At 31.6% G+C, this 14,208-nt stretch overlaps 1 protein-coding gene across 1 annotated transcript; it reads right to left on the bottom strand.

Annotated features, from left to right (window-relative positions):
• Positions 1-50: 50 nt before the first annotated feature.
• LOC113371913 (DNA topoisomerase 2) lies at positions 51-13,431 on the bottom strand (the record flags this gene model as incomplete). The annotated part of the gene is given in 10 exon segments (XM_026612359.1): positions 51-110; positions 281-505; positions 580-696; positions 938-958; positions 1,192-1,317; positions 2,868-3,212; positions 6,142-6,257; positions 6,327-9,470; positions 12,958-13,213; positions 13,282-13,431. Coding segments are annotated over 10 exon segments (4,425 nt in total), but the record flags the coding sequence as incomplete, so codon positions are not given.
• Between the last annotated feature and the right edge of the window lie 777 nt (positions 13,432-14,208).

Raw genomic sequence — 14,208 nt, forward strand, 5'->3', positions numbered from 1 at the left:
AACTTATTCTGAAAAATTCACATTAAGTAATGAAATTAAAATGTATTTACCTTTTTCGGGGCTGCCTCTCCATCATCGTCACCACCGGCTTTGGGTTTTCTTCCCTTTTTCTAAAATTTAAATATTTTGTAATTGAATAATAATATATTGAGATTATAATTTAAAAATTATATATTATTTTTATTATATTAGGGTAATCCTTAATATGGATATATTTAAATATCTTTGCTACCAGGAGCTCAAATGCTTCCAAATATAAATATTGCAATTTTTTTCTTACCGCTGCAGGTTTCTTATCCGCCGCCGTTGACTTCGGTTCCTCTTCCCTGTCTTCGACCAAAGAATTGAACAAATCATCAGCATTCATCGGCTCTGGTGATGGAGGTTTCACATCGGAATCAGAATCTGATAGTACGGTTACAGCAGCAACGGGCTCACTGTCCATTTGTTTATTGTCAAACAGCTCTTCTTCTTCATCTGAACTCCGCAGACTGTATTTCACCGGCTGAAGAAAAAAGATAATAATAATAGACAATGTAATTTAAATCCTGTTTTATAAGTGATTAGGTATTATGTTACCTTTTTAGTTCCCCGACTTGCTAATTGTCTTTTAGGAGATTCTGAAGATGCATGAGCTTCAAAATCTGAATCCGGATCATCTTCATCCGATGATTCGCTGCCAAAAGAATCCTTTCTCTAAAATGGATGTTAAATAAATATTTGTAGACTAGATTTTAAAATGATAAAATAGACTAGTTAGAAAAATATAACCAAATTAAATACAGTATTTATCATTATGATTAAATTTTTCTTATTGAAGTATGAAATATTTAGTTTTAACATTTTAAGTATATACAAAACACTTGTAAACCATTGCATTAAAATTTAGAAAATTGAATCAAAATTGTAAAATAAAATAAGTTGTAATAATACTTACGGCGCCTTTCTTTTTGTTCTTCTGAAAAGTAAAAAAAAATAAAATTAATAAATTGAATAAAAGTTTTTTACAAAGACATTGCAACTAATATAATAAATCACATGATACTATTGCAGGAAAACAAAAATAGTTGGAAAATAAAATCAGCATAGGTAAAAATAATAAAGCTTTAAAAACATCCAGTCTCGAAACATACAAATGTAATATATATATATATATATATATATATATATATAATAATTTGTTTAGCTTACCTTTCCCTTTTTACTAAAATCTAATTTAGTCTGTTTCATTTTATCCTTGTCTTTATCTTTATCTTCCTTTTTGATTCGTTGCTTCAGTGGCTTCTTGGAACCGTCAACCATTTGATCAAATTCATCCTGGAGAAGAGAAAAAAAACATTGAACTTATCTGTTATGATTTGTATACAAATATGGCAGGATGAGTACAAAGGACTAATTTGACTTTTAGTAATTATGCTGTGAAAACAAAGCAAACTAAATCACAACAAATAACACAGATCAAACAAACAACTACTGTACTATGTTCAGTACAATTTTGGGTTAATTCCATCATAAGTAGAAACGTTTTATAAATATTTTCTGACACCTTACACTGAAAAATTAGATTTTTGAGAAACTATAAATTTTTGACAAAAATTTTCTTATTTTTGAAAAAAAGAAACTGAAGAAAAGTGTATTTTGAAATATTTTGGAAATACTGAACTTTTTTTCAAAGCAATCGTACTGCTTTAACTGCATAAAGAAGAATTATCGAAGCGCGTAAGCGCCGCGTTGCCGTCTAACGCGTAAACATTGGTACGGAACCCATAGGGATGTAAACAAAATTTATACTTATTGTTAAAATGTCTAATCTTATAATTTGATGTGCATATGTTTAATGATCGTTTTTGACTGCCAGGTGGGGCTTTTTTTTTACTTTTATCACTAGATCTCCGAAACCGCTAGACCTGCCTTCATGAAAATTTGATCAGTTCTTCATCTTGTCAATACAAATAAAATGTTTTTTGAATTATACGAATCGGACGCTCCGTTCTCTTAAAAACTGAGTTACCGTTTTTGGCACTGTTTGCCCTATATCTTCGGAACGACTAGACCTGCCTTCGCCAAAAACTAATCAGCACGTTTCCTTACCAATACGAATCGAATGTTTTTTGAATTATTCAAATCGCATCATCCGTGTTCCCGAAATCGTCAACGAAAATTTGTATCCGAACACACGTACATACACACGCATACACACATACACACACACATCCATTTTTTCTGAGGTATGCCAAAATGTTCAGAAACCTCTGAAGACTATGGTATCTACCGTCAAAAAAAATAAGAAAAATCGCCGAAAAAAAAATTCTTAGCACTTTATTACAAGAAAACGGCCCGGCCGATCTCTACCAAAAACTAATCAGCACGATTCCCAACCAATATCTTTCGAACGGTTTTTCAATTTTCAAAATCGATTCAGAACTGCGGGCTAAAACGTAGACGTAAATTTTTTCACTTTTCTGCTATTTATAAAGAAAGGGCTTGGCCGATCGTTGCACAAAACTGATAAATAATGGTCCTCATCGAGATACATCGAGTGGCTTTTAAATTTTCGAAATCGCTCCAGCCGTTTTCGAGAAAACGTCTATTTACGGCAAAAAATCTGTTCACACACACACACACACACACACACACACGCGCGCGCACACACACACACACACACACACATACGCACACACACACTTTTTCCAAATTTGGTCTCATTCGATTCAGAATGGCTTGAAACGTCGACAAAACATAAAATTAGCGAATCGGATTTTTTTATGAAAACATAAACTTCTCCTTCGGAAAGTTTGAAATAGAATTTTGTGGCAAAAACATACTGTGTCTTTGGAAAGTTAATACATATATCTTTTACTACTCACCCCTTCCTTCGCTGCAGCCGCTTCCTTCTTGGCCCTTTCTGCCTTGGGTCTGGCCGCATTCGCCTCCTTAATTTTATCCGCGTTTATAAGCCTCCTTATCAGCTCGTCCGTGACCTTTGCCTCGATCTTCCTGCCCTGCTCGCTCGGCAATATTTCCTTTTTCTTCTTGCCGGTCGCCGCCGCCTTCTGGTTCGCGGCCATCGCCTTCATCTGCTTCTTGGTGACGCCCATCTCTTCGTTGCGCTCCTTCTCTTCGACCTCGTCCAGTTTAATGAGGAAGGCGTCGAGGTCCTCGCGCCACAGGTTCTCGGGAGTCTTGTTCTTCAGGATCTCTAATTCTTCCAACTGGGGATGATGTAAAAGACATCGATGTAGAAAGATCATAGTAAACATAGATGGATAATTTTTTAAACTAAAACATCTGGCGTAACCGTCGCCGTAAAATTATAAAATATTACTTCATATAACGGTCAGGAGAAATTTTGTTAATCCCGTAAATAGGGAACGATCCTGCCCAGGTTCGACGGCTCATATAATTAGGTTATAAAATAAGTCAATAAAATATCTTCCGTCGGGCCTGAAATTCAAATAAATATTTAGTCTAGTATTAACAGTCAAAGAAGAAGGACGTATTTGTAAAATAAAATTAAATAAATTTAACGTGAATATAACAGGACTTTCATTTTCTCAAACAATCATCGTAGAGATTTCATATTTCGCCGATTATAAAAATTACAGTCCACTCAAGAAGCATATCAGCATCGACGTCATGTAAATCGCTACAATAGATTTATAGCAACTTCTAAAATGGTGAGATCGAGATTTGGTTACTCAATAAAACTAATCGAGGTGAATTCCAATTGATATTATTTATGCACGGTGCATGTCTCAAAAGTATGCAACTGCGATACATTTTTATAATTAAACTAGTTTTCGTACGCCCACAAATATATAATTCTTCCAACTGGGGATGATGTAAAAGACATCAATGTAGAAAGAAAGCTCATAGTAAACATAGATTTATAGAAACTTCTAAAATGGTGAGATCGAGATTTGGTTACTTAATAAAACTAATAGAGGTGATTTCCAATTGATATTATGCACGGCGTATGTCTCAAAAGTATGCAACTGCGGCTGCAGCCAATTTCTAAACTTTGATACATTTTTATAATTAGTTTTCGTATGACCACAAATATATAATTCTTCCAACTGGGGATGATGCAAAAGACATCGATGTAGAAAGCTCATAGTAAACATAGATTTATAGAAACCTTTTAACATGGTGAGATCGAGATTTGGTTACTCGATAAAACTAAACGAGGTGATTTTTAATTGATGTATGAAATTACGCGACTCATTATTCTAAACTTGATAATTTTTTATAATTAAACCACTTTTTGTAGACTCGCAAATATTTTTGGGTGTTCGCTAAGATCATTAACCCCTTAACTTAAAATGACGAGCAGAGCCCGCGTGAGATTGCTAGGCCAAAAGCGAATATTACGGGCATAGCCCGCGTACGATATTCGGGCCAGAAACAAATATTACGCATTTCAGGCATGTCCGGGTATAGTAAACCCAAATATTACAAAATATTTATTCATACGAAACTATATAACAAAATTATTTTTACTTTTGTGATAAACCGTACGCCACAAGGGAAAATAGTCACCAACGCCGCGCCAGCTTCAACAACTTTCGCCCGACTTTTCGAATCTAAATCGTAAGTTAAGGGAGATATCGAGATTTGGTTACTCGATAAAACTAATCTAGGTGATTTTCAATTGATGAATGAAAATACGCGGCTCATTATTCTAAACTTATTATTTTATAATTAAAGCACTTTTTTACGCCCAAAAATATTTTAGGATGTTCGCTAAAATCATTAAGTCTTAGTTTCATCGAAATCGACTAATTTGTCAAACTAGAGGGTCCGCCATATAACTTTTCTTTATTGATAGCAATTTAGAACATTTAGCCAGCCATTTAAAAGTTAGACAGCCATTCCGATGAAATTATTTTCGATTATTAACCAGAAGGATTGTACTTTCAAATAGAAAAGATTCAGATTGAGAAAATATTCAGTAGTTTATATATATAGCATTTTCAAAAAAAAAATGTTATCTGACGGACCCTATATAATTACCAAAAAGTAACTAGAGTTGGAAAAAATGACTAGAATTGAACTACTATAACAATAAGTGCCAAAAATAAATGATTAAATTAATCTTAATTAAAAGATCAGAAAAAAATAGGATTATCAATATTAAATTGTAAACGGTAGAGACAAATTAAAATTGCAAAACCAAATTACAAATGCAAGAAATAAATTACAATAGACAAGAAATAAGTTATAAATAGTAAAAATGACCAAAAATTTCCAGAAATAAATTATGAATATTGAAAATGAACTAAAATTGCCAAATATAAATTATTAAAGCAAAAAATAAATTATTAACGTCTGAAATATATTATTAATGCAAAAAATAAATTATCGCCAGAAATAAATTATTAAGGCCAAAAATATATTATTAACGTCAGAAATATAAATGCAAGAAATATATTATTAACAAAAAAAAATAATGCAAGAAATATATTATTAACAAAAAAAAAATAATGCACGAAATATATTATTAACGTCGAAAATAAATTATTAACGTCAGAAATAAATTATTAACGACAGAAATAAATTATTAACGTCAAAATTAAATAATTATGCAAAAATAAATGCAAGAAATAAATTATTATTATATTATATATATTATTATTATTATATTATATTATATATTATTAGCATCAGAAATAAATTATTAACATCAGAAATATTAATGGAAAAAATAAATTATTAAGGCCAAAAATATATTATCGTCAGAAATAAATTATTAACGGCAAGAAATATATTGTTAATGCCAAAAGTAATAAATTATTATCGCCAAAAATATATTATTGTCAGAAATATAAATGCAAGAAATATATTATTAACCCAAAAAATATTAATTCAAGAAATATATTATTAATGCAAGAGACAAATTACAAATGCAAGAAATAAATTATAAATGCTAGAAATAAAATAAAATTACTATGGACATAGATAAGCACCAATTGATAAAAGTAACTTCATTAATTTTATATAATTAATTCAATCTACCTAAATATTTTAGGTTTTTGAATTTTCAAAATTGGTTCAGAATTTTTAACAAAAACTGAAAAAGCACAAAACTATTCAACACAAGTTGCTTATCGAGTTAATAGAAGTGAAAATGTAGCACAATACCTTAATATCCCTCTGTTTAAGTAATTCATCCTTCTTTTCCTTAGTCAACATCCACATGGACATGCCAAGGAGATATCCAAAGTTTTTAACATCAAGAAGTTTGCTGAAGGCTTTTTCTAAAAAAAATAAATAAATAATAAATAATTTAGAATTTAGATTTATAGTCAAATGTAATTATGACATACCTGGATCTGCAGGAGCTCCTTTCGATGATGTTCCTGGCTTAACGTCTTCTTCCACCTCTTCCTCTTCATCGTCTCCGGCATTCTGATCAGGATCCTCCTCAATTTTGATCCTCTTCTCCCAAGCCTTAACAGGATCAGGTTCGTAATCGCGCTTAATAAGTTCTTCAATCATGGCCTTTCGTTTTTTGTTTTCAATAATCAATCCTTTGTCGCATTTCTCAACTATGAACCTGGCCTGATTCGATAGCTTTTTGCACTCGGCCTCAAGTTTACCCTGCAGGTATTCTTTTCTCTTTGCATAGAATCGCAGACGGACACCGTAGAATTCTTTCATGATATCAAGGACGTTATCGTATCTCCTCAAACAGGCGTTGTCATCGAAAGCATTGATGTTGGCCAAGCTTATAGTTGTGATCAGCTTGAACACTTTATGTAATTCGTTGTCTTGCTCCAATTTGGCCAGCTGACCGCTGATGAGAGTGACCAGGAATCTGACAGTCGTGTCCGTATTATACTCCTTGTAGTCGGTTATCACCGGCTTGACTTTATCCGTCCCGTGTAGTAGAGGCTCCAACACGGTCTCTTTATAATTTTGAGTCCAGGTGCCAACTGGTAACTCTGTTATTTCGATCGTATCCGTTCCCAGGACGGATATTTCACCGCTGACCATGTACCGGTTCTCAACCGGCAAAATGGTACCTCTGAAATTTTTGTACCAGGGATGCATCGGTTCCGGTTCTTGTCCGTCGAGCATCTTGAACAAGTTGGCCACAATTTGGCGAGGATTGTAATTCGGTATCTTGGTCGACCAACCGGTGCCGATACCTTCGGCTCCGTTAACCAAAACCATAGGCAAAATAGGCACGTAGTATGTGGGTTCAATTCTCAAATTGTCATCGTACTCGTAGGACAGCAGAGGATCATCGGCAGGATGAAAAATCAATCTCGTTAGTGGTGACAGCATTGTGAAAATGTAACGGGCGCTGGCCGCGTCCTTTCCACCAGTCAACCTCGTGCCGAACTGACCATTCGGCATGAGCAGATTTATGTTGTTGCTGCCGACAAAGTTTTGCGCCAAATTCACAATGGTACCCTGCAAGGACATTTCACCATGATGGTAGGCAGACTTTTCAGCAACGGAACCGGCCAATTGTGCGACCTTCACCTCACGTTTATCGTTCCGTTTGAGACACGTAAAAAGTACTTTCCGTTGACCAGGTTTCATTCCGTCCATTGAACAGGGTATGGAGCGCACATTATCCGCATTCGAATACAAAACAAGTTCCAAATTTACAAAGTCAGAATACGAAATTTCTTTAGTTCCCTTCGTATACAAATACCGTTCAGCTAAACCTATGAGTTTTCTCCTCTTACATTCATCCATGTGATTGGTCAGCCATTCCTTTCTCAGATCGACACACTTTTTGGCAAAAGCCATTGTGATGTTGTGGTCATCGGACGGCCCATCATATTTGAACAGAATTCGATGACGGGCCATGTTTGAGAAATATTCCTTCGCTTCTTTCGAAGTCGAAGTACCCAAACCTTTGTAGTACTTTACATTATATGTTTGATAATTCGGTGTTTCATTTTTCCATTCTTCAAACTCAGGCAGGGAATAAAACGAGATTTCTTCATCTTTCTTTGTGACTTTAACAATAGGTGTGATGAATTCTTCTAAAAACGGCAACTGCAACAGCTCAGGCCAATTGTGATGTATAAAATTAATAACTAAACCTTTGATATGTGAACCGTCTTGATCCTGATCTGTCATGATCATCAGTTTACCGTATCTTAAAGTTTTCAAGTCCTCTGTGGTCGTGTATTTCTTTTTGTATTGCAAACCGATAATTTTGATCAATGCATTGATTTCTGCATTTTCTAAAATTTGTTTGTGTGTTGCTTCTCGTACGTTAAGCATTTTACCTCTCAACGGGAACACACCATAGTTATCCCTGCCGACGACACCGAGGCCAGACACAGCCAAAGATTTGGCTGAGTCTCCCTCAGTGATAATTAAGGTACAATTCAAGGAATTTTTGGTGCCTGCGTTGTTGGCATCTTCTAATTTAGGAATACCTCTTAATTTCATTTGTTTTTTACCACTGGTCTTGGCCAATTCGGTTTGGGCTTTGAACTTTGCCCAACTTAAAACGGATTCTATAATACCACATTTGGACACTTGATTAATAAACTTATCATTTAAAGTACATTTAGAACCGAAACTCTTGGCTTGTAGTGTCATATTCTCCTTGGTTTGGGAATCGAAGGTTGGGTTAACAATAAGGCAGTTGACAAATACCCACATATGATTCTTAACTTGGAACGGTTTGATTTGTACACCGCCTTTGTTCCTCTTTTTTAAAGTTTCCAGTAACTGCTTTACAATACTATCTGTGACATGATCCACATGCCTGCCGCCTTTGGTCGTAGCGATTGAATTCACAAAAGAAACCTGCTGAAAGCCTTTATCCGACAGAGTCATTGCCACTTCCCAACGAGGATTTACATTTTCATAAACTACTTTTAAAGGATTTCCCATTTCATCCTCTTTGCCTCTTATATAGAAGTCTATATAATCTTTGAAATCTTTTATAGGTACTTTTGTACCATTAAGGAAAACTTTAACACCTCTTGTGGAAGCAGCAACATCGAAAGCTCTTCGAGACATTAACGAGACAATGTCATCATCTAGCTTATCCATTTTGAATTTGTTCAAGTCCGGTGTGAATGTAACTTTTGTGAAATCAGAATCCGAGTCTTTGATTTTTGGTTCGGACGCTTTGCTCATGTTGGAGCCCCAGACTTGTTTGAAATGTTTTTTGTATTGTTTTGAACCGGTTTCAACAACGAATTTTGTACTGAAAATATTACAGAGCTTGGCACCGTAACCGTTACGACCGCCGGTGACTTTTTCCTCTTCATCATTGTAGTTGGAAGATGTTAGTAAATGTCCAAAAATCATAGTAGGGACGTACATTTGTTCATCTTTATGCATAACTACTGGAATACCGCCTCCATTATTCCAGACTGATATCGTATTGGTTTCTTGATCGATTTCGATTTTTATGCAATCCATTTTGGCATCACGTTGTTTATTATCAGCAGCGTTCACTAAGATTTCGTCGAAAATCTTATATAGGCCTATAAAAAAAATTGAAACTCGTATCGGGATATAATCAACAATTTATGTGGATCTGTAATAAATTTCATCTGGTTTCTGCTAAGCTAACTAAAAAAGACTGCCCTGAACAAAATTTTAAGGCAATTCAAACAAATGTAAAAAAAATCCCTGTAAATTTGCTCCAAATATAAGTGCGCGTTTCAACTAATTTTGATGAAAAAAATCGTATGTGGGTATATAAAACAGTTTATATGAAATCGTAATAAATTTTGTCTAGTTTCACTAAGCTAAAGAAAAAAGAATGTCCGGAATAAAATTTTCGAGTTAATTCCCGAAATTGCGAAAAATGTTCTAAATCCATATTTTGTTAACATATATTTGCGAGATTACTTAGTTTAATTTAAAAAAAAATGTATCTGGGTACATAAAACGATTTCTATAAAATTGTAATAAATTTTATCTAGTTTCTACTAAGCTAACTAAAAAAGAGTGCCCGGAATAACATTTTCAAGTAATTTAAAGAAGTGTATAACAATGTACCATATATATTTTAACAAATTTACAATAATTGCTAATTTAAATTTGATTTTTTCAAATTTTTAATATTGAAGGTTGAGAGATTGTTTATACAGATTTTTAGTAAATTTTATGTAGTTTGTACTAAGCTAACTGAAAAAGAAATGCCTTGAACAAAATTTTAAGGTAATTCAAATAAATGTAAAAAAATCCCTGTAAATTTTCTCTAATATAAGTGCGCGCTCCAACTGGTTTTGATAAAAAAAAAATCGTTTAAAAAATTAAGCATATAAAACAGTTTTTATGGATTTGAAATAAATTTTATACGGTTTTTGCTAAGATAACTAAAAAAGAGTGCCCTGAACAAAATTTTAAGGTAATTCTAACAAATTTAAAAAAAAATCCCCTGTAAATTTGCTCTAAATATAAATGCGCGTTCCAACTAGTTTTGATTTAAAAAAAAAATCTTACCTGGGTATATAAAACAGTTTATATGGAATTGTAAATAAATTTTATCTAGTTTCTGGTAAGCTAGAGAAAAAAGAAGTATCCTGAACAAAATTCTCAATTAATTCAATCACATGTAAAAAAATGTCTCCTGTAAATTTGCTCCAAATGTAAGTGCGCGTTTCAACTAATTTTTATAAAAAAAATCGTATGTGGGTATATAAAACATTTTACATGGAATAGTAATAAATATTTTCTAGTATCTGCTAAGCTAACTAAAAAAAGTGGCCGAAACAAAATTTTCAAGTAATTTAACAAAATGGCAAAAAAGTCCTTAATATTTGCACAGCAAATTTGTGCAATATGTATTAACGAATTTTATGTATTTATATCGGAGCATATAAATCTGTTTATATAAAATAAAAGTAAATTTTATCTACTTTCTTCTAAGCTAAAGAAAGAAGAGTGTCCGGAACAATTTTTTCGAGTTATTTAAATAAATGCACAAAAGTATCCCGAATCCATAAAGAGTACGAACTTCTAATTTGAATTTTTATATTAATTTTGTACAGTAGTTTTGTATCAGACTATATAAAGCAGTAATTAATTTTATCTAGTTAACCCTAAGCTAAAGATAAGAAAATGTCCAGAACAAAATTTTCGAGTAATTTAGAAAAATAAAAATGTATCAAATTTATATATAGAAAATTAGCCCTATATAGGAAGAGTGCCTTCAAACTTCCAATTAGTTTGATTCAAAAGTATAATAATAAAGAAAATAAAAAAATATCAAAAACAACTAGATTCCAAAGTCACCACGATAACAATAAAATAATCAATTATTATAATTAATGGCCCTTTGGCTAGAAGAATATTTTCCTCGCTGCTACGACAAAATATATATTCCAATCAAATCAATGTAATAGTATTTAAAAATTAAATAATAAATTATATAACAAAAAACATCAAAATCACATAATTGAAATTTACAAAGTATGCAGAAAAATTATAAATTTAGTGATGAATATATAACAAATGTTACAACAGGGATACTTATTCTGAATTAAATAAAATTTTAATTTTGTATCATATTGAAGGAAAAAAATAACCAGAATTGAATTGGAAAAATATATGAAATATATTCCAACTTTATAACGTTAAAAGCATATCTTCTATCTATCAAGACAACATAGCAGCTGATAAATGCAATTTCGCAAAATAAAAAATTATTAACTCAAAAAATTAGGAGATAAACCACAACAACTTGTGGTATAGATAAAAAAACTATTTTTGGTATCAAAATAAAAAATACTGAAGCTGGTGAAGTTTATGTTTTAGTATGGTACAATTTGGAAAAAATAAATCACTATACAATTTTATGAACATAATTAGAAATCAAACAATGACTAGAAAGAATTTTGGAAGTAATAAATATACTTTTGATTTTGATATTATATATAATATTTGAAGAATTCTATTTTTCAACCGAGGGATCAGAACATGAAAAAGCCCTCGAAATAAATAGAAGCCTCTTCTGTCTACAAGTGGATGTTCCTTTGGTTTGTTTTAAAAGTAGTTAGATTAAAAGTTAAGTCAAACACCGTTTACAGGTTTGAATTTTATTTTTTCTTGGCTTCGAATAAACTACCCTGTACTAAAATTACTATATCATTTAGTTCATTGTAGAAGTATGTCATTTTGACCAAAAGTGAACAAAAATGACAAATAATCAAAATTCCATCAAATACATGATAATAGCAATGAAATTTATCAAAATCATAAGTAGTTATATGTATAATTTCATTGATTTTAATTGAAAAAATTACAAATAATAAATAAACCCCAAAAAACGTTTAGTTTAATGTCACAATTGGTGGTATGTATAACTTCAGTGATTTTAATAAAAATAATTACAAATAATAAACCAAAAAAAAACATTTAGTCCATTGTATAAATATTTCATTTTGCCGAAAAGTGAATAAAATTGACAATTGCCATTAAATTGTGTAAAATCACAAGTACGGGTATAAGTTGATTTTAATAAAAATAATTACAAGTATCAAATAAGTCAAAAAAAAAGTGATCAAATACAATCGAAATCCATCAAAAAACTTAATTGCAATGAAATTTATCGAAACATAAGTGAGAAATAAACTTTTGAAAGTAAGATAAACATTTGAATTTGTTACTGCGAGAAGACTTTGACTATGATGCTCAATCACTTCTGCCAGTTTGTGATTATAGTTCGTTTTACTGTATTCGACTTTAGAACATTAAGAACTTTCTAATCACAATCCTGTCAGATGTTGAGCATCGTAGTCACAGTCTTGTAGCTGTTGTCAGTCCAAACATAAATCTCGCTACCACAAGTTCAGTTTTAGAGTGTTTTGTGATTGTAATTTGTAATTATTGTGTCATTTCGTCCCTATTCCCCCTACTGACTGTTTCAATATTTGCAATCAACCACTTTGTATACAAACATAACCTATATGTAAACTTCATTACAATTTTCCACAATACCGATTACTAAATTACTCAAGTTACCTGGCACATATGTGATTTCCTTTTGTACCATCATTTCTTTAGATTTGTCATAAACCCACATAATTTCAGTCGTTTTCTCAACGGAGCCTATATAAGTATCTGGCCGAAGCAAGATGTGCTCCAGCTGCGACTTTTTCTGATACGTCTTTTCAATAGTCATTTTTCCTGTGGATTTCCTAGAGGCTGCCTGTGGCTGTTGGGGGGCCGCAGAACTTGATGAAGACTCCCCGCCATTGGACATTCTCGCAAACATCGACTGAGGGAAATGACATATGTGAGATTACAAGTTGTGGCGATGGTGTTTAATTATATGCACAGACTTACCTTTATATCAGCCATGATTGTGTTTTTCGTATATTAATGAAGCATGTGGAGGTTTAATATTGTTTTCGGGCGCCAAACAATAAGCCGGTCGTTATGGGCCGCTTGCAAAATGGAACACAAACGAGCGAATTGCACGACGTGAACTTGTTCGTTCGCGCCGTTGTTGCCAACTGCGATGACACGAATGGAACAGGACTATGTAAGGATGGGATACGAAAATTATAACGGGATAAATTCAAATTGATATAATAAAATAAGTAATAATAATAATAATAGTTAATTTTTTTTTATTATTTACATAGTTTGTTTGTAGAAAAACAGCTCAATAGAACTATTTTTAATTGAACGAAATATTAATTTCAATGTATGTAGTAAATTCTTATAAATGAATTAATAACGAATGAAATTACTTAAAAACATTGAATATATTTAAAATATATTAATATTTTTAAGTTAATTAAAGATATGTATAAATATTATCATGCTTATTTATCTATGTGCATAAATATGATTAAATTAACGATACTATGATACTAACTACATATATTAAAATAATAAATTATAAAACTTATTAAAGGATTATGAATTATATTGAAATATATTAAAAGCAGCAAAAAAATGAACAAATTTAATAAACTAAATACATTAAAAGATAATAAAATCAATAAAAATGATTAAAACACTAAATATATATTAAAAAAATTATATTTTCAAGGATATTAAAGGAATCGGTAAAGATAAATAGATTGAAAATACTAAATTTATTAATGTATATTGAAATAATTGAATAGATAGATAGATAAATAGATAGACAAATAAATATATTATTATTTAACAAAATTATTAAAAATTCTAAAGAAAATTAAACAAATCGATAAATACGATTACATAAAGATTGAAAGAGTTAAATATAATTTTTATTCTTTA

The sequence above is a fragment of the Ctenocephalides felis genome, unplaced genomic scaffold (assembly GCF_003426905.1).
Source record: "Ctenocephalides felis isolate EL2017-DRISC unplaced genomic scaffold, ASM342690v1 CF-g0.4_SCAFFOLD_00845, whole genome shotgun sequence".
In the NCBI taxonomy this organism is placed as follows: Eukaryota; Metazoa; Arthropoda; class Insecta; order Siphonaptera; family Pulicidae; genus Ctenocephalides; species Ctenocephalides felis.